Source organism: Trichosurus vulpecula, chromosome 7, assembly GCF_011100635.1.
Source record: "Trichosurus vulpecula isolate mTriVul1 chromosome 7, mTriVul1.pri, whole genome shotgun sequence".
Taxonomy (NCBI): domain Eukaryota; kingdom Metazoa; phylum Chordata; class Mammalia; order Diprotodontia; family Phalangeridae; genus Trichosurus; species Trichosurus vulpecula.
In genome coordinates, this window is record NC_050579.1 from 96294658 (window position 1) to 96315544 (window position 20887).

The window sequence follows — 20887 nt, forward strand, 5'->3', positions numbered from 1 at the left end:
AATGAAACTCAACTCTGTAAGAATCAAAACCTTTTCTTTTAAATCATTTTAGATGAAAAGCTTTTAAAAACAATTACACACGAATCTGCCTCCTTAACAGAGTATATCTGATATGATTTAACCTTTTCTTATTGACCCAGGGTCATAATTTTGAACACTAATTATTGTTTGGAGTTGTAATAAACAGAAAACTCAGGCTCTATATATCCCCATGCTAAACCGCTTCAGACTGCTAGGCATTTTCAGTTCTCACGTACATTTTTTTCTTAGTTTTTCTGTCTTCAACCTCTCTCAGTCTCACGCTTTCATATGTCAATTCTTGTTTTTGTTAATATGTCTTTCAATGTCATGATGTCCCTCACCCTCAACGTACAAATCCTTTAAAATTTGTTGCTCTGGTCTCGTGTGGATTGTGAAATCAGACCATCAAAATTGTTAAAATTGTGTTTAAAGAAGAGTAAATAGACCTTGAGTGAGGGGCTCTGGTGGGAGTGGGAGTCTTAAAGGAATAAAGTGAATGAACTTTAGTTCATGATCTTTGTGTCAGCTATTTAGACTACTTTTCTTCCTTTCTGTTTCTTATTATGTTCTAAATATTAGAATTGTCAGGTAATGGCTGGATAAGCAAATGTTAGTGAGCAACATTAGTAATAATAATAATAATAGCAAAAAATAGTGAGGAAAAATAAACTAAGAAAGGAAAATATGTGTAGAAAAAAATACTGTATAGGAAGGAGAAAAATATAGCATAAGAAGTGAGTTATATAATAATTTACCAGTAGAACAAGCTGTCTGGTCTATAAGCACCCTCTCACATTATAACCACAGAAGAGATTTCTATTTCCATCTTTTAAAGATCTATAAGGACCTAACAAATCTTCCATGACTTACTAGATAATCTTTGATTGTTGCTGGGGCTGAAAAATTTATTACTTTGAGGCCAACCTGGTTTGCAGAGCCTTTCTGAACTCAGTTATGCTGGTTCTTAGATAAGAGATATCTAACTTAGTAGAACCTGTGTCAGAGTTTGAGTTCTGTGGGCATACCGTTTGAGAATTCAGGCTCCCCTTGACCTCATGAAGCATCACAGCAGGACTTTTAATGGTAGAAAAGGGGAAGAGATTTTTACACGCTTAAGGATAGCCTGAGAAAGTTGTAGGACTCAAAATATGCAACACTTCCTAAGTAGTTTTGAGTTATCCTAATTGTTCTTAACCATCACAGAATGCACAATACCACTGAAACAAGGAGCACCATAAACCTCCCCAGACAATTGAGAGTTTCAGAAACATTTAAAAATAATTTTGAAATTCGTCATTGGTCTGAATAAGGCAATTCAGTGGCATAGCAGTCATGGTTGATAAGAAAGACAACAATTAAATCAGAAAAAGATATGGTAAACTGAGAGCCCCAAAGGTCCAAAGACATGTCTTAAATCGCATGGAATTTTCAAAACTTGGTCACCTGTGACAAAGACCTCATGTGAAACTGACATGGCTAGTGAATTACCAAATGCTCCCATAATAAATGCTTATTATACAGTGCCTAGCACATAGTAGGAGCTTAATAAATGCTGTTTGACCTGGACTATTATGTCCTGGGAAATATCCAGCCAGTTTATTTCAGGGGTAGGAAACCTGTGGCCTCGAGGCCACATGTGGCCGTCTAGGCTCTCCAGTGCAGTCCTTTGACTGAATCCAAACTTCACAGAATAAATCCCCATAATAAAAGGATCTGTTCTGTAACACTTTGACTCAGTCAAAAGGCCACACCCAAGAACCTAGAAGGCCACATGTGGCCTCAAGACCGCAGGTTCCCCACCCCTGGTTAGATCTCCTCATTTGCCAGGGACTCTCCTTTTGAGGCCACTGAGAGGAAAATTGGGTCTGTCAAGTTATTTGTGAACATAAAGCTGTGATTACATTAGGAAATAAGTTTGAGATTTGTTTTTAAAGATTAACCTGGCACCAGTTTTGAGATATAATCAAGATAGGGTCTGAGGTGATTTGATAAAGTTTTATATATCGGGAACATGTAAATGCACTGTGTACACACGACATCACTAGTCCTTGGCATTGCGTCTAAACTGCCACAAACAATGTCCTTATCTCACTGAAGTTTAACCTTGCCTGAAGAATTCAATTATTTTATAAACATCCTATAAACATCCTTTTTTATCATGAGGTAGTCATATATAATTACTCTTCTATTACCAAGAAACTGAATCCCTTAAATAAATGACTTATTCAAAGTCAACCAATGAGGCTGAGAGAGCTGAGAATCCAACACTATTGACTTCAATGTTTTAAGCACTTCCCCTTGCTACATTTATCCTCATATTTAAAATAAAACTAAAACTTGAAAACACAGAATTGTTTGCTAAAAGAACATCAATTTACTCCTGACAGTTAAAGGCAGGAGTGTGCTGGCAGCTGAGAGCCAATTTGCTTTATTTTCAGTGTGAGTATTTTCACCTTGAAAATTGGCAAAGGCTACAAATCTAGGCTTGATTTATTGTTTTATTGATTGTTTAGACTTTAGAAAGTGATGGAGAAAAAATGTTAGTAATGCAAGTAAAATTTTAAAGTTTGTTGTATATACATTGTTTATTTGTTTGTTTGTTTTCAGAGAGTTAGTTGTTAAACATTTACCAGAACACTCCCAGAAAGGTCAGTAGACAGGCAGCTTTAGTCTTCTAGAACCCCAAGCATCCACTTAAAAAAATTTAAAGACAATATGATTTGTGCTGTATGTAAAATATAAGCTGAGTTTATGATCAAAAATTGTATTTAAAATATACCATTAGCAGGGTTAGGAAAAAGAATGGCTGACTGCCTTTTTGCCTACGTTAGCACAAGGTATAGGAGCAGCTAGGTGGTACAGTCAATAGAGTGCCAGGCCTGGAGTCAGGAAGACTCATATTTCTGAGTTCAAATCTGACCTCAGATGCTTACTACTTGTGTGGCCCTGGGCAAGTCATTTAACCTTGTTTGCCTTATAGTTTCCTCATCTGTCAGATGAGCTGAAGAAGGAAATGGCAAACCACTCCAGTATCCTTGCCAAGGAAACTCCAAATGTGGTCATGAAGAGTTGGACAGGACTGAAAATGACTGAAAAACAACAACAAAGCACAAGGTATAGAAGCAACATGATGGGCTGGGGATTCAGTTACTTGGCCTGCCACTTATTTGTTGGATGACTTTTAGTAAGTCAATTCATATCTCTGGACCTCAAATTCCCTTGCTCACTAATGTCCTTTCCAAAATATTATGAGTTTAATTTTAGGGTCATAGGATCGTAGATTTAGAACCAAAAGGGACTTTTGAGATCATTTGGCCAGCTCCATCGTTTTACAGATGAGTAAACTGAGGCCCAAAGAATAAAGCGACTTGCTGTGGGTCATAAAGAGAGTGGTGAATTCAGCCTGATGTCAAAGCGTCCAGAAATATTCTTATCACAGCATTTTGTCTTCTTCCGTTATTCCTCACCAGTTTTCTATTTAACAGCGGAGGAAACTGATGCTATCAGAAAAAGTCTTTCTACGTGCAACATATCTGGGTTTGAAAAGCAGTTATGAAATATAATAATTGTGTGAAAATGGGAAAATCATTCACCTCTCGTAAGAATCTTACCACAAAAGAGAATGTAAGTTTAAAATTTGAAGTCCACCCCATAAACAAAATTTTTAAAAAGAGAACTTCTTCCAGACTATCACCTCTCCCTAACCTGTCCTGTTCACTCCCATCAACTCTCCCCTTTTCTAAATGCCTTCTCTTTGCACCTTGGAGACCCAAACTTCTTGTTTGGGGGGAGGGCCCACTGGGATTAAAGAGCCTTCCTGTGTAGCAGTTAGGACTGGAGAATCAAAGCAAGACTGTAGTAGTAGCATCAGAATTAGGTCTTATCCGTTCCCTGTCCCTCCCAACCAAGGCATTCTATATAAAGTCTTATTAGTGGTGCCACCATCAAGGTAGGCCAACTACTATTCCGTCTTGCCACATGAGGCATATCTGGGTTTGAGAAACAGTTATTTAATGTAGTAGCTGTTGTGATGGAATACTGAGCAACGACAAGCCGGTTGATTTTAATAAAACACGGAAAGACTTGCATGAAATATTGGAGAGTGAAATGAGCAGAAGCAAGAGAAAGTGAGATAGTAACAGTAATATCATTCGTAGAATAACTGTGAATGACTACTCTACTCTGAGTATTATAGATATTCAGATCAACTACAAAGGACCTTGGAAGGAAGATGCTATCCACCTCCAGAGAAAGGACTGATAAATAGAAGTATACATAGTATGGTTTTACATACATGTGTATATGTGTGTATATGTATGTATATTTGTATGTATGTATGTGTGTATCTGTGTCAAATGCTGGCCTTCTTTACTGTGGGGTGAGGGGAGAGAGAGATCGTTTGGAACTTAAAATGCAATAAAAATTAAAATTAAGAAAAAGAAATGTAATAGCTGTGTGAATAGGGTAAATCATTTACCTCTTTCACCTTTCTTATCTAAAAATAATACTATTTGCACCATCTTTCTTCACAGGGTAGTTGCGAAAATGTTTTGCAAACCTTAAGGCGGTATATCAAAATGAGCTATTATCAGATTACTACGTGTCAGGCCCTGTGCTAAGTTCTGCAGATACACTGGAAGGCAAAAACACACTCAAGTTCACATTCTAATAGGGAAACGACATGTACATAACTATGTACATACATCATACATGCAGTGCAAATGGAAGGTAACTTAGACCAGGGAGTGCAGGGGAAACAGCAAAGGCCTCCTGCAGAAGGTGAAGATTTGAGTTGAGTCTTGAGTGAAGTCAGAGAAGCCAGGAGGCAGAGTTGAGGAGGGACAGCCGATGAAAATGGAACAGAGATGGGAAATGGAGTTCCATGTGCAAGGAACAAGTAGTCTGGGGTAACTTCATCGTACAGTGTGTGAAGTATAAGCATAAGAAGACTGGAAGGGTAGGAAGGATTCTAAAGGGCCTTAATTGACAATCAGGATTTTATATTTGATCTTGGAGGTAATAGGGGAGCCACCGGAGTTTATATTTGTTGTTGTTACTGAGTCATTTCAGCCACGTCCAACTTTTTGTGACCCCATTTGGGGTTTTCTTGGCAAAGATACTGGAGTGGTTTGCTCTCTCCTCCAGCTCATGACTGAAAATGAAGAACTGAGGATGACAGAGAAGTTGTGAGCCTCAGTAGCTGGAAGGATAATGGTATCCTCATAATTAAAAGGGAAAATTTGGGGAGAAAGATAATGAGTTCTGTTCCAGACGTGTCAAATTTGAGATTTCTATGGGACATCCAGTTCAAGATATCCCAGAAGTAATTAGTGCAACTAGGTAGGTACAGTGGATAAAGTGCTGGGCCTGGAGTCAGGAAGACCTGAGTTCAAATGTGGTCTCAGACACTTACTAGCTGTGGGACCCTGGGCAAATAGCTTAATCTTGTTTGCCTCCATTCCTCATCTGTAAGATGAGCTGAACAAGGAAATGACAAACCATTCCAGCATTTTTGCCAAGAAAACCCCAAATGGGGTCATGAAGAGTCAATGACTGAACAATAAAAAGAAGCAATCAGTGATCAGGAGAGACCTTAAGGTTGGAAATATAGATCTTGTGCTCATCTGCATAAATATGAGAGTTGAGTTCATGGGAGCTCATAAGATCACTAAGATAGTACAGAGGGAAAAGACATCCATGATTAGTGGATGTGACCTGGATGAAGGAGAGTGAGAAGAAGTGGTCAGATAGGTAGGAGGAGAGCAAGGAGAAAGCAGTATCAGGAAAACCTATCCAGCAGAGAGTATTCAGGGGAACAGGTGATCAACAGTATCAAAGGTCACCAAGAAGTCGAGAAGGATACAGACTTCTATCAAAAGATTTGGCAATTAAGAGATCATCGATGAGTATGGTAAGAGCAGTTTCAGTGGAATGATGCGGTTGGAAGCCAAATTGAAGAGAATTTAGAAGTGAGTGAGAGAAGACAGGGAAGAATTTAGTATAGACAACTTTCTTAAGAAGTTTGGCAGGGAATAGGAGGTGAGATATTGTATTATGGCTAGTAGGGATAACTGGATCAAATGAGGATTTTTCAAGAATGAGAGACAGGAGCATGTTTGTAGGCAGCCAGTAGTTAAGGAGAGATTGTAGATTAGAGAGAGAGTGTGGGGATCACTGAGGGCCCAATCTGCTGGAGAAGATGGGATAGAATGGGATCACTTGTGCATGTTGAGAGGCAGGGGTGGAGGAGGAGAAAGTATTGGAAGGCATCTAAGTGATGTAAGCTGTACAGGAGGAAAAAAGAGGGAGCTCTGAGCTAATAGTTTCAGTTTTTTTCAGTGAAATATAAGTCAAGGTTCTCTCTCAGCTGAGAGGTAGGGAGAGGTAGTGACATAGGAGACTTGGGGAAGGTTAAAAAGGTTCGGAACAGATACTGTAATCAGTGGAATAGTGACTCAAGTTGGGGAGGTGTTAAAGATTGCCTTACTATGTTGAGGGCCCAGTTGAGATTATGTAACATAAATATGTAGTGGATCCAATCAGTATGTGACTTTCTCCTACTTCCTTTAGCATCATACAAATAAAGAAAAGCAAAGGATTCAGATGGTGGGAGGAATCTCAGGTTGTGGTTTAGCAATGTTTGGCAAGGCAAGATCAGCGATAGGACAAGAGGATAAGGAATTTGAGTTGAACTGATTTTATCAAGCGCCTGAGATAGGAAAGGGAGAAGATTGTAGCCAGGGCAGGGAGGACACTGTGGCCAGGGCCAGGGTGATGACCTGGGAAAGAAATGAGAATGGACAGATAGAAGATCATTATGGCAAGAAAGAACAGAATTAGCAGTTATAAGGCATAAGGAAAGACAGAAAGAGAAAAGATCGTGAACAGATAAAGAAATTTCAAAGTTCATGAACACAAAATATGTAATATAAATTAATATTTTTGTCCCCTGCAGCTGATCCACACCTTCAGAACTGACAAAAATGAATGGAAAAAACACTCATGCACATGAGTAGTCAACTGGTCATTCTTGAAAAACCTTTATAATTGAAAGTTCTGGACGAGCCAGTTTACTTAACAACTCATGCATCTAGTAATGCTTGGCTTCCTTAGAATCAAGGTTCAACATAACTTCAAAGCCTAAAGGATAACCAGTGCTCACAGCTTTAAAATTCTGTTGAGTGAGTTAAAGGAAGTCCAATAGAAGACCTGATACACTGTCTATTCTGTATGGCAAATCCTGTCTTTTCTACCTTTGTCTCTCACATATATGCCCCCTTCTCTTCTTTGACACTGGTACCATCTTGGCACAGTCTCTTATCACCTCATACCTGGATCACTTCAATATTCTGCCGGTTGGTTTCCTAGCAGGCTTGATCACATCACTCACTGCCCCCCCACCCCTTTTCAATAAATTCTTGTGATTTCTCATCTAGGATCAAATAGAAAATCCTCTATTTGACTTTTATAACCTGGTTCCTTCTTACCTTTCCAATATTCTTATGCCTTACTCTGATCCACATATTTTGTGATCCTTACTGTGGTGTTCTAACGGCTCTGGCCCCTCCTCACTGTTGTTTACACAGGACACCCCCCCCAACTGAATTTTTACTGTCTGTCCCCCATGTCTGGAATACTCTTCCCTCCTTATCTCCAACCTCCAGCTTCCTTCAAGTTTCGGTTTAAAATATCTCCAACAAAACGTCTCTTCTAATCCCCCTTAATCTTAGTGCCTTTTCCCTCTGAGATCACCTCCAATTTGTCCTGTTTGTAAGTAGTTGTTTTCATGTTGTCTCCCAGATTAGACTGGGAGCTCCCTGAGAGCAGAGACTGTTTTTTGCCCTTCTTTGATTTCAAGGACTCAGCACGGTGCCTGGCACATAGTAGGTGCAGTGGCTACCACATTTCGGCGAACATTTCAGTAACCTTAAGAATTCTACTTATCTCTTTTTTCAGGGTCTTATCACACTACACTATACCTTGTTATTTGTAAGCTAAATTCCTTCAAGTAGTTAGTTGCATATATCCTGCAGCTTCCCCTCCCCACCTCCTGGCCAGCCCCAGTTACTGTGTGTGTGTGTGTGTGTGTGTGTGTGTGTGTGTGTGTGTGTGTGTGTGTGTGTGTGTGTGTGTGTGTGTCTGTGTGTGTGTGTGTCTGTGTGTCTGTGTGTGTGTGTCTGTGTCTGTGTGTGTGTGTGTGTGTGTGTGTGACATGAGAATTCATCAGGGTGTTGCGTTCTCCACGTGGAAACATCCTTCCCTGATACCTTTCTGTACCTAGAAAGTAGCCTTGACGGTGATCCGGTGACATAGCCAGTGCTTGTCAGCAGAACTTGAATCCAGGCCGTCCTCAATCTTTTTAAATATGCAACATTGCCTCTCCAAAGCTACTTTTTTTTTTAAAAGTCTCCTAAAATGTTCTGAAAAGACTATAGAAAAAGTTTCTCAATATCACATTTAAGTAATTTAAGATAGTAAGTTACTTGATAAATATAACTCTTGTGTCTAAAGCATCCAGCCATGAGGTATTTTCAGTGTTTCTTTGGAAAACTACAGATTGTTGGGGGTTTTCCCCCAATGGAATGCCATTGTTCGGGAGCTGAGGCGTACAGCTTTGTGACCTGTAAGTCGACACAGGTACAGCTAGCCCACAATGGTGGGCGAATTCCCAGAGCTCCGGGGCATCATTGCTCATGTAGGTGGGTGGGGGTGGAGTGGGGAGAGCCATCCCTTCCGACTGCAGAACAACAAAGACCAAAGAAGCTACAGTAAATAACAATGTAACACTTTCGGGATTTCTGCAGGGACTTTAGCGCTGCACCGTGCGCGCTGGACAGTATTAATGTGTCTTGGCTCTCGCTTAGTTGTTAAATCTTTTTTTTTTAAACCACCCGGTGATAATTTGACATAAACCCCGCAAAAGCGCTTGGGGAGGTGGGGGGTAGGGGACTAGCAAGTGTGAATGAAGAAGGCTGGGGAAGAAGCGAAGACGGCCTGGAAAAGAGTGAAAGAAGGAGGAGGAAGGGAGGGGGAAATCTGTCCCGGGGTTTCAGAGATTTGCTGAGAGGGAGGAGGTGAGTGAGTACTGCCCAAGCCCCAGGAACACAGGGAGTTGTTTGTGTGCGGGAGGAGGGGGAGGGAAGGGAGAGCGCGGGAGGCGGGTAGATGAGAGAGGGAGGGAGGGAGGGAGAGAGCGGGCCCGCGGTCTGCAGCCATGTTGCGCGCCCGTGCACGCGCGCGCACCCCGGGAGAGAGGGGCGGGGCGGGGCGGGGCGCGGCTCTCACGCCCCCCCGCCCTCCCTCCAGCCCGCCCGCCCGGGCCCGGGAGCCGAGTCGCTGCAGCAGCCGGGGGAGAGGCGCACTAGCCCGCTGACTGCCGGAGCCGAGGCTGAGCTTGCACCGCTCGGGTAGGACTGCGGCCCCGCTCTGCTCTCGGGTGGCGGCGGGGTGGGGGCGGGATGGAGCCTGCCAGGCGGGGTCCGGGGACCAGGCAGCCCCTGCCCTGCCCTTCGCTCGGGCTTCTCTTCCCCTTTTCTCTCTCTTTTGGTGACGGCCCTGGCAACAGGTGCTGCTGGGGATTGGGAGCTGCCCCCCTGGAGTGGAATGGATGGAACTGGGACAACTTGTGCCAAAGTGCTCCCGCGCCCACCCCAGGGGACACCCGCCCGGGAGCGCCGCCTTCCTCCGTGCCTTGAGGGCGCCGCCAGGTCCTCCGGACCCCCAACCGCCGTCTTCCGCGGGGAGATCTAGGAATCCTCATTTAGGTGTTTTCTCCTTTTTAAAAGCTCTCCAATCCCCTTACCCCCAGCCCCGGCCTGGGGACCTGGGGTCTTCTAAGTACGGACCGCGCTGGACTGTCGGACAAAGTCCAGCCGCGTGCCTTTGGCACTGAAAGTTCTTACATATAGACGCCACCTTCTGTTTGACCTAAATAAATTACAGGTTACATCGGATTTTTTAGTATTGCTGCCGCCTTCTCTTAATGCCTACTTTACTTTACCACCAGCCCCTTTTTTTAAAGTGAACCCTAGAAAAGTGTTAATATTTATGTATGTTAATGTTACTTATTTATGTTATTTTTAAATATTATTTATTTATGCTCCCCCTCCTCTTTCTCCTCGCCAGCCCCCTGTCTTTTATGCCCAGGACGTCGGTCTGTCGGCCCGTCGGCCCTTGTCTTCTGTTCTCCTTTTGATCCCCCTCCCCCATATTTTGCCTTTCCTAGGAGTCCCCTTTCCATTTTTAAAAAATTTGTTTCTTAAAAGGATTTGTTGTGATTTCAGCCTTGGGGCAAAGGGTGCTTAGTTGAAGTGAAACTAAAAAAGTGACTAAACTGCCTTAAAAACGAAAGACTTGCTTAAAAAAAAAAGAAACCCTCTTCCTGTCCTCCTCTCTTCCATCCCTCATGCCTCCCTTTCCCTCCCCTGAACCACCCTGGGCTTGGTCTTTAGCCTCCAGACTTGGGTCCACGCTCCTTGGGAACCTTGACAAAGAAGCAAGTCTACACCTGTCCTTGCCTTTATCCAGGGTCCATAGAGAAAGCTGCCCTGGCACAGTTGCCCTGGAGCCAGACAAAGAGCGGGGCAACAGGTTGGCACCTCACCTGATTCTTTTCTGTCTCTCACTCCCCTCTCCCTTTTACATCTTTCCTACCTCCCTCTCCCCTTGGATTCAGTGATTCTTCCCATGCCTGGCTCGGGAGAGATTGTCAGATGGTCCATTTGGTTTTATGGGTGTGGTTGAGTAAATGACCTTCCTTGGTGAAGGCTGGGCTTTTCCTCTCCTCCTGGGTGAGGCATTAAAAAAAAAAAAATCCCAACCAAAACGGTGGAGTTCCTCCATAATTACTGGTCCGGTGACTCATCCCCAGTTCCCCTGTTGGGCCTGTTTTTTAAAAACCCCAGCAGTCTTGGGGCAGACTTCAGATCCCTGTGGTTTGCCTGTGGGAGGCAGAAGGCCTTTCTTTGCTTTGTAAACGGGACTTTCTTTTACTTCAGGGAAAGAAGAGAACTCTTTGCATGAAAGCTTTGTTTGGAGGGATATTAAGGAACACATTAAGAACCGAAAATGCCGAAACCAGTAAGTAACACAGTTCTATCATTCCAGTCTTTTTGCTTTGGATGCCCAGCAGGTTCCATGCTGGAAACTTTGCTGTTTTTATAGCTATATGTGTGTGTGTGTGTGTGTGCACGCGTGCACGTGTAGGTATACATACATATGTGTATGTGTATATACATGTATACATATACACATGTGACCTTGAACTAAGGGCTTAGACAATGGTGTTTATAAGATAGGATTTTTTTTTAAGGGGGAAGGTAAAAAGACAGAGAACCTTTCTCTCTCCTTCCCCTCCTCCTCCTTTGCCTTTATGTGTTAATTCTGAGAAACATCAAGGAACCAGGATTATGGTGTTTCATCTACTTAGCTCTCTGTATTCCAGTCCTCAGTGAAACTTCTCATTCTGCACACGGTAGTTAGGACTGATTTATTAGTCATAAACCTCTTTTGGACTGTTCTTCTGGCTACCACATTTTAAAAAAATTGCATTCCTGGGCTCAAAAGCACCACATCTAAGTGTCCCTCTTTTTTTTTGGTTTTGTTTTTAATGGTGAATTCCATTCATGAACTGCATGGGATGGGGGGGATGAGGAGGGATTCAAAGTAACCAAAAGTAGGAGACCACCTGAGTTGTTTCAAAGGTCTTGAAATGGAATGGAATCAGGCTTCATTTCTCTTTGTAATTTAAAAAGTCACCTTGAAGAGAAGACTTGCTCTTACCGATTGCTGTAGAATTCCGGTCCCTTTTATGGGGCCCCTGTCAAAGTCATAATGAATCAACAAAACTGCAGGGCAGCTAGGTGATGCAGTGGATAGAGCGTCAGGGCTGGAGTCAGGAAGACTCATCTTCCTTGAGTTCAAATCTTGGCCTCAGACACTTAGTAGCTGTGTAACCCCCGGCAAGTCACTTAACTGTTTGCCTCAGTTTCCTCATCTGTCAATGAGCTGGAGAAGGAAATAGCAAACCACTCCAGAATCTTTGCCAAGAAAACTCCAAATGGAGTCATAAAGAGACAGACACAACAAATGACAACAACCAAAGGAGGATCCCCACCTCTGTAGCAGTTTAGTAAATGGACTTGAATTGCAGATGGAGACAGTACCCCAGTGGGTGGGAGGGTTACTCCTTAAGGTTCTGGTGTGTACAGTGGGATGTGTTTGAGCTGTCAAGAAGTCCTTTTTGCAGTACAGTGATTGTATTGACCCCAAATATGTTGAGCTCTCTTATATTTCCTTTGTCTGAGAGGCTGACTTATCTTTGTTTTCCTGCAAAGTATTGGAAAGGTTCAGATTTGTCCGTGTCTGACATGTTGCTTCTTAGCAGGGCTTATGTGCCTTTTTGTGCTTTGCCACAAGGGGGTGTTTTAATCAGTAGTCTGGGCTATGTTAGAAAAGTAGAGAGATCATGATTTCCCCCAAAGAACAATTTTTTTTAATGGATAAATTAGTTCATTTTTGAAGCACAATGGAGAAAATATGCTTTGGTCTTTTAAAGGACCATACGAGTTGCATAAGGATTTAAGCTTTAGTTTTGAAAACCTTTTTTTTTTTTAAAGTTAGAGTTTCTTGCAGGGCCGAAATTTTATTCTGTTACAAGTTTCTCTGGAAAGTCTAACATTAATACAACTAACATGGCTCATTTCATAGAAGCATAGATTCCATGCTGAACAGGATCTTCCAGCTCACATTGGGGTAGCGTGCTTGGCCTAGAGTTAGCAAGACCTGAGTTCACATGTGGCCTTAAATGCTTAGCTGTATGACCTTGGGCAAGTCACTTAACCTTTGCTTGCTTTGGTTTTCTCAACTTTTAAATAAGAATACTAATAGCAACCTGTCTTGCAGGGTTGTTATGGGGATCAAATGAGGTGATGTTTGTTAAGAAGCACTTAGTAGGCACTATATAAATGCTTATTCCCTTCCCCTTCCCATTGTCTATTAAAAAAACAAACAAGTGGTCCAGTCTTCTTGTCTTTCATTTCTGATGCCCAACATCAGTCAATCTGTTTAATTGCTCTGGAACAGTTACTTCTGCTATAACTTAGTAGCTGTCAGAAAGCTGACCCTTTTGATATAATTTCCTACTGAGAACACATCTGGGGAAACATTGTACAAAGAGGTAGGTCAGGAGAGATGATTACTTCTAAAATAAAATATTTTTTTCATTGTGATTTCATCTGGGGAAGGGGAAGATGATCTCTGAGAGAACAAGATAAGGAAGAGTTAAGCCATTGGAATGGGACAGAAATTCTAGCAAGAACTTAATTGTATATATCAAGGATGGTAGATCTTTTTCAAACTCTTTTCATTTCCCCATTTTTTCCCATAACAATATTTACATTTGGGGGGTAGGGAGTAGGGAGTGGCAGGCGTGGTTTTACTCCAGTTTTCTTTATTCAGGGATTCTTAACCTTTTTTGTGTATCATGGATTTGGGCAGTCTGGAGAATGAAGAGCCTGTGGATCCCATCTCTGAATGATGTTTTTAAATGCCTAAGATAAAATACATGGGTTTATAAAGGTAACCAATTATATTGAAATGCAGTCACTATAACATTTACTGAATTATAGACAGTTGTGAATCTCTCTTGGCTTTGTTGAGTTTTCCCCTACATAATCCATACTCTTAAGCAGGCAGTTCAGACTCAGTGGTCAAAATTGAACATTCTACTGGTGGTAAAGAGGGTCCTTTGCATTTAGTTTCTGTTCTCCCTCCCCCCTCATCCTCACCCTCTGTATGCCATTGCCCACACACACACACACACACACACACACACACACACACACACGTACTTAGACTTATCTTAGAACCTTGTCTCACAGGAGAAAAATCCATGAAGGCCTCATGTTAGGAAACTTGCCTTAGAGGTTGCTTTGATAGGTCATAAAATAGAAGACAATTTAATTTTTCCTAAAAATTAAACAGACTCACTAGTTTTGTTATGTAATTTTTTAAGCAAAATGTGTTATTGATGCTTAAAAAAAATACATGTTACTTCCCAGTGACTCCTCCCTGCCTCCATAGAACTTTTCCTTGTACCAATCGATGGAAGTATAGACAAGCAAAACAAGCCAACCTGTTGGCTATGGACAATTTACACATCATTCTACACAGGTAGCCCATCAGAGGTCTCTGATGAGACCATTCTTCTGACAAACGGCTATGTTAATTCTTGTACCCTAAGAATGAAAAAAAACCTAATATTCTGTGGATTATCTTAAGAGTTGATATTTTCTTCCTGTATTCAGGTTAATATTACTATACTCAAGAGACTGGTATTGCATCTCTTTATAGCTGTCCTCAGATGTCTTTGGTATGAAGATGACTGATGTAGACCACATATTTTGCATATGCATCCATCTACTTGCCGTGGTAAAGAAAAATAAGTCTCAGGGTTTTTCCGTGGGTAAACAGAATTGTTTAATAATTTTTAGTGTAGATTAGGATCTGCATTGCAATACCTAAAAGCTTTTCAATGACTTTCATTTCAACCATTTTCATAGGTAGTCTGAAAGACCCTTGGGGTCCCTAATGGATGGTAGATGATCTTGCTTTACCCAATCTACTACCATAGATGCCTAATAAATGTTAAATTGGCAGTGTGGTACCTTTTATCAGCTAGTCTTTATGTAGGCTTTCAGCAAAGGACCAACAATACCTCTCATTTCCATTTGAATTAGGATTCCTTTGCTAGCATTGAATTTTGGTTTTGTTGTGGTTTGCTTATGATATTGATAGGATGGAGAAATTTTCATATAAGAATAGATAGATTTGAATGATTTAGATTTGAACTGTCGACTTGACTTTATAACTGTCAACTTTCCCTTTCAAAGAGTCAGGCTCCACTTTAAAGACAATGGAAGTGAAATCAACTAGGATTGGAAGGGCCTTGGTGCCATCTCAGACAGGTATACATTATTTATGTTGAAATTAACATCTAGAAGCCACAGGAATAGCGAAAAGCATTGTCAGGAAACGGATGAAACAGGTCAGGGCAGTGTGTTTTCATTAGCCCTTGTAACTTTTCTGAGCACCAGTAATGTACTTTCAGTATACAATCTGCTATTTGTTGCTCTGTGATCATGGGAAGCCCCAAACTGCCTTATTTTTATGAACAATTTCTTTGCTGCCTTCCAGGTTAGTCTGACCTATTTTCTTCCCTCCCTCTCTGTTTGTTGTAGGGGTCATATATTTGCAAATCCTTGTAGGGTACAAACAAAAACTATCGTAGCCAACCTCTGAAACTGTGTTGTGAAAGAACAGAAAAGAGTATTGTCTTCATGGCCTGAAGATTTAAGGGACTGAAGTTTTTTTTTTATTTTTCTAAATAGTCCAGGTAAGAAAAACTTAGTGAGTTATCTCTAAAAGGCATAAAGAGATGGCTGCTTTGCTTTTCAGTTTTGAAGTGTTAGGCTTGCCTTTGAGATTTTCTATCCAACACCAGTTTCTTTTTCTTTTGAGTAATTACAGAATTCACCGAATCATTGAATTTCAAAGCTAGAAGATTATCTAATCTAGCTCATTCATTTTTGCAAATGAGACCCAGGGGGGAAAAATGATTTATCCAAGGTCACATGGCAAGCTTTCGGCAAAACTGGACCTAAAATGGAAGTCTTTTGATTTCCTTATCTCCTAACCTCTGGTTATTTTAATCAGGTTCAGTTACAAAGACATTTGTTAGACATTAGAATCTAAGCAATTTAGATTACTTTCTCTCTCTGGTACTGCCTGGGTCCTTCTGACAGCTTTCTTTTTTTCTATAAATGATAATATAAAATAGATGTGTGTGTTTAGTTATGGCTAATTTGGAACTTAATAGATATTATGTCTATTGATAACTTTTTTTTATTCTTTCCCTTAATTTGCTTTGGAAGAAATGCAGGATTTCTTTCCCTGCTACTGGGTGGGGAGTTCGATGGTCAAAAGTGTGCCCCTTTGGTGATAAGAAAGGCAGTCTAGAATTAAAAAAAATATTGACCATTAATCATTCTAGAATCAGCCTGGGCTCGGGGTGGGGGGTGGGGTCCGGAAAATCTAGCTTCAAATCCAGCCTGTGACCACAGCTTCATGACCCTGGATGGACAGTGCTGGAATTTATCTACTAAATTATAGAAAGTTGCAAATCTCTTGGGTCTTGGTGCTTATTAGAAAAGAAGAGGCTGGAAATTCCACGTGAGGCATAGGAAAGAGAGAATTTCATAATCTAACTCTTACATAACTTTCCTTCTCTTACTCCTTTTCTTTTCTCTCTTTCCTTTTCCTCCTTTAATTGGACATTCTGCTGTTAGTGAAGAGGTCCTTTGAATTTAGTTTCTGTTCTGTCCCCTCTGATCTCCAGCCTCCTGTGCCACCCACTCTCTACCCCAATACACACACACACACACACTCACACACTCACACTCACACACACACACAAATTTATTTCAGAACCTTGTCTTAGGAAAAGAACTGTCAAAGCAAATGGATACAGGGATTACATTTTACACTATATGCACCATCTGCATCTATAGCCTACCAACCACTTCTCTCCATTGGATAGTGGAGAAGTACATTTTATCATCAATTTTCTGGAACAGAGATCTGATGGTACTGCATATGGTCTGAATTCTCGAGTCTTTTGGTATTTTCATTTATGTTACCATAGTCATCTATGTGCCTTGTTCCCCTAATTCTACTTTTGCTTTCAGTTCATGTAAGTCTTTCCATGTTTCTCTGAATTCCTTATATTTATCATTTCTTATGGTATAATAATATTCCCTTACATTCATATACCACAGTTTGTACAGCCATCCTCCAATCCATGGGCCTCATTTCATTTTTATTTTCTAAAATTTCATTTTATTTTATATGTAGCTATAAACATTATTGCTATAAATATTTTTGTTACACGTGGGATCTTCCTTTCTGTCATCTACCACCCCCGGATGTAAGTCTGGTAATGAGATCACTGAACCAAAGGGTATGAACAGCTAAATTGCCGAATTGCCTTAGGATGAGAATAGACACTTGTACATCTAGGACTGTTACAAAAACAAAAAAAATCATGAGATGTGAACTTACAGACCGTGGAGTACTTTCACAGTCACTATCTTGAAACCAAAGGGCAGAATGGAATATCATGAATGTTATTATTAGTATTTGAACATAAAACTAAATGGAGTTTGGAGGAGAAGAAAGAGAAAAAAATAGATCTCAATCCAGAGCAATTCCAGTTAAGGAAAGTATGCCCTGATTTGAAATTCTCTTTCCAGGGAATCAGCTTTGTAGGGCTCAAGACTTGGTGCTCATTGGGGAAGAAGAGGCTGGAAATCCCATATGAGGCACAGGAAAGACATAACTTCATAATATTTCTCTTTCATAACTTTCCTTCCCCCATTGCTTTTTTCCTTTTCCTCCTCCTCTTTTAAACTTCAGCACTGCTTTTAGCTTTTTGCCCTAAATACCTCTATGTAGATGCTTTATTGGTACAGAGATACTTTCAAACTCAGTTCATAAACTGAGTGCTCTGCTTAAAATTCAATTTCTTTATTTGTTTACCTGGCCTATCAGTCAGTCAGTCAATAAGCATTTATTAAGTGCCTACTATAGGCTAGGCACCAGCCTAAACCCTGAGTATACAAAGAGGCAAAAGACAAGCCCTCCAGGAGCTTATGATCTAATGGAGGAGACCACAGGCAAACAAATATGTACAAACAGGATATATTCAGGATAAATAGGAAATAATTAAGAGAAAGAAGGCACTAGAATTAGGAGGAATTAGAAAAGGCTTTCTGTAGAAGATGGGTTGGGTCATAAAGAAGGCTAGGGAAGGTAGTAGGAGATGAGAAAGGAGAACATTCCAGGCATTGAGGATCCCTTTTCAACTGGTTTCTAGTTTTTAACACTAATCACTAAGTTCATTTCTGCCTGTAGCACATACATATAACATAAACAGAGGAAACTAAAAAATGATGATTGCTTTTTATTATATTAATATTTTACATATTGTATATTTTTACATATAATATATTTATATTATATTACATTATATTATTTATATTATTAGAATGTAATCTTTGTAGGCAGAGACTTTCATTTTTGTATTTGAGTGCCTGGCACATACGTTCTTAATAGAAATGCTTTCCAAAGGCCTATTGAGATAGATACTATTTATCTCAATAGATGTCAACTGTCCGCTTACTTAAAGAGAGAAATTTTCATTCCAGCCTTTCGGTGGGCACCCTCTTCCCAACCCCAAATTCAGAATTTCTACAGAAATTTCAAATCAAGAACCTGAAAATAACATTTTGATTCCTGTGCATCGTTAATACTTTCCTCAAAATCTACATATAAAGGTTCATTTAATATTGAGAATGATTCAATAATTGATTTTTTAAAATGTAGCAAAACTTTGAAAATATTTATCCCTTATAATGGAGAAGAATATTTCTCTACTACTTCTAGCTTCCTGTTTCCAAGTCCTTTGTTCTGAAGGTGGTCTCTGTTTCAAAAATGAAACTTTATAATTGGCTTCTTGAAGATTTTTTTAAAAGTATTTTAGAATAAAGGGATGTTAATATAGAATAATGTGAGTCTGAAGCCTGTTTTTGGAAGATTATGAAACCTAGATATTTTATCCTTTATGAATATAAAGAGAAAGGTTTTAAAAGTTGTTTAAAAGTTGTATTACTGTTATATTGCATTTTACTGGAAATATATTTCATTTTTCTGACGCTCTAAAACAGGCTCCAAAAAGTTTGTGTATTCATAGTTCCTGAGTTCCTTTGAGCATCAGAGTGCCTGAGATTCATTGGAATCAAGGGGAAATTTTTCCTTTTTTGGGAAATGTTGAATGTTCTGCTTTACTTTGTGAATTTGGACAATGTAACATCATTACCTCTCTTTCCACATCAACTCCCTTCCCACTATGGGGAACTTGGTAACCAGATTGTAAAGTATCTTGGAAAATTCTGATTTCCTCTCAGGAAAAGCACTGAAGCACATTGCCTTCTAGAAGTCTATTTCAAATCATTAGGTGAAAGATATTGTTGTTTTAAAAGGAATTTTACAGATTACTGAGGAAAGCAATGAGGGGGGAAGGAGCAGTCTTCAAAAATTGGTGCTTTTTTATGTCACAAAATACATTTCTGATTAAATCTAACCCCCCATTCCGTCCTCAGCAAGCCATACTTGCAACAAAGATTAAAAACAGAGAACAAAATAATTCAGCAAACCAGCCAACAGTGTTGACTGCCTGGCATCATGTGAAATATTCTACATCCAGACTTCCCTAGCTCAAGTAGTATGGTGCTAAAGAATATCCTGAAATCTTAATTCACCAGATTGCAAATTTAATAAAACTCGTGAACTTTGTAGCTGAATTGGAAATTTATCCAATCCATAACAAAATAATTATACTTTTATTATATCTTCTGGTTGTGCCTTTAAAGTTTTCCTGCTGTCTGACCTACTCACATTTCCCTTCACAGAAATCACTGAAGTAAAATTTAAAAGTGTTTTTTTTTTAATATTAATATAAAAACTAACTGTATCATTCTTATAAGTATGCCCTGGGAACCATTAGCAGAGTCTTAGGAGAGAATTGGATCTGTGCACTGGTCTTTATTACTGTTGATATTTATAACCCAGTAGTGTATTCTGTGGTTTCTAAAATAGTTAATAATTTACTTAGGATAAATGAAAACAGACTTCACCATTGATAGCCCATCAGAAACTCTTGTCAAAAGCAATGCCGTTCTTCCTTTTCCAATTTTAATAAAATTGTTTTATGGAAGCAAAGGGAGAATGAAATAAGAGATGGATAGGTCGGTGCCCAGGGGATTTTTGCTCTTTGTATGGTCCTACGTGTTTACCAACATACATATGTGTGTATGTTGTATGTGTATGTGTGTGTGTGTGTATACACACACATATATATATAAATAATACACATACATACATACATACATACATACATACATACATACATACATACATACATACATTCTACTCTGGGTGGTTCTGTACTACTCAAACCTGCCAGAAGGCCAGAACTATCTGATTAATGAATGAATTAGGCCACCAGCCTTTGTCTCAGGCAATTTAAATATCTGGCTTTGTCTTTTAAGATAAGGGGTGGCTTGAAACATTTTTGCCCCTTAACAACAAAGGAAAAAATAAGGTTCTTTTGAATTTTATTTTTTTTTTTCTGAAGAACATCCTATGTTTCAGTTACATGTCAATTCTTTTTTTCCTGGTCTTACGCATTTTTGTGAGAAAATTCTTCCCCTCTAGGTGTTAGGCTAGTGTATATAGAAGTATAAGTTTAAAGATGAAGAGACCAAGACCATCTAGTCCAGCCCTTTTACCCCTTCATTTTATAGTTGAGGAAATGGAGTCCCAGAGACGATAACTTACTCTCAAGGTCATCCGGGTAGCCAAGTGACCTGAGGCAGGATTTGAACCCAGGCCTTTTGAATCCAAATCTGTAGTGTTCTTTCTACAGACTCCACACAGTACCTACTTTGTGATTAGATAAATGAAGTAAGAGCACCATCTCCTAAACTGATTTGACTGCAGAGCACTTTGGGGCTTGAATATACTGACAAAATTTAAACATAAAGGTTTTGCCCCAGACATTTCTAAAGGAGCTAGAGAAATTTTGGGGAAAAGGAGACACTTTAAACCTGTTTTTGTAACCTTCCTCCTAATTCCCTCATGTTTCCCCCTCCTCTCCAAATACCCTTCCCCTCCCCTTCTCTCCTTTCTACCCTTCTCTTCCATTCTCTGTCCCTTTCTCTTCCCCCCCTCCCCTTTCTCTTCCCCCCCC

General features: G+C 40.1%; 1 protein-coding gene across 1 annotated transcript in view; it reads left to right on the forward strand.

Moving 5' to 3' along the window:
- The first annotated feature begins 9314 nt into the window (after positions 1–9314).
- Positions 9315–20887, forward strand: part of EZR (ezrin) — a 72563-nt gene continuing 60990 nt past the window's right edge. Inside the window, exons 1-2 of the mRNA XM_036767384.1 lie at positions 9315–9428; positions 11019–11100. Coding sequence (XP_036623279.1) covers positions 11089–11100 — 12 coding nt within the window. The 5' untranslated portion in view covers positions 9315–9428; positions 11019–11088. The remainder of the gene's footprint in view (positions 9429–11018; positions 11101–20887) is intronic.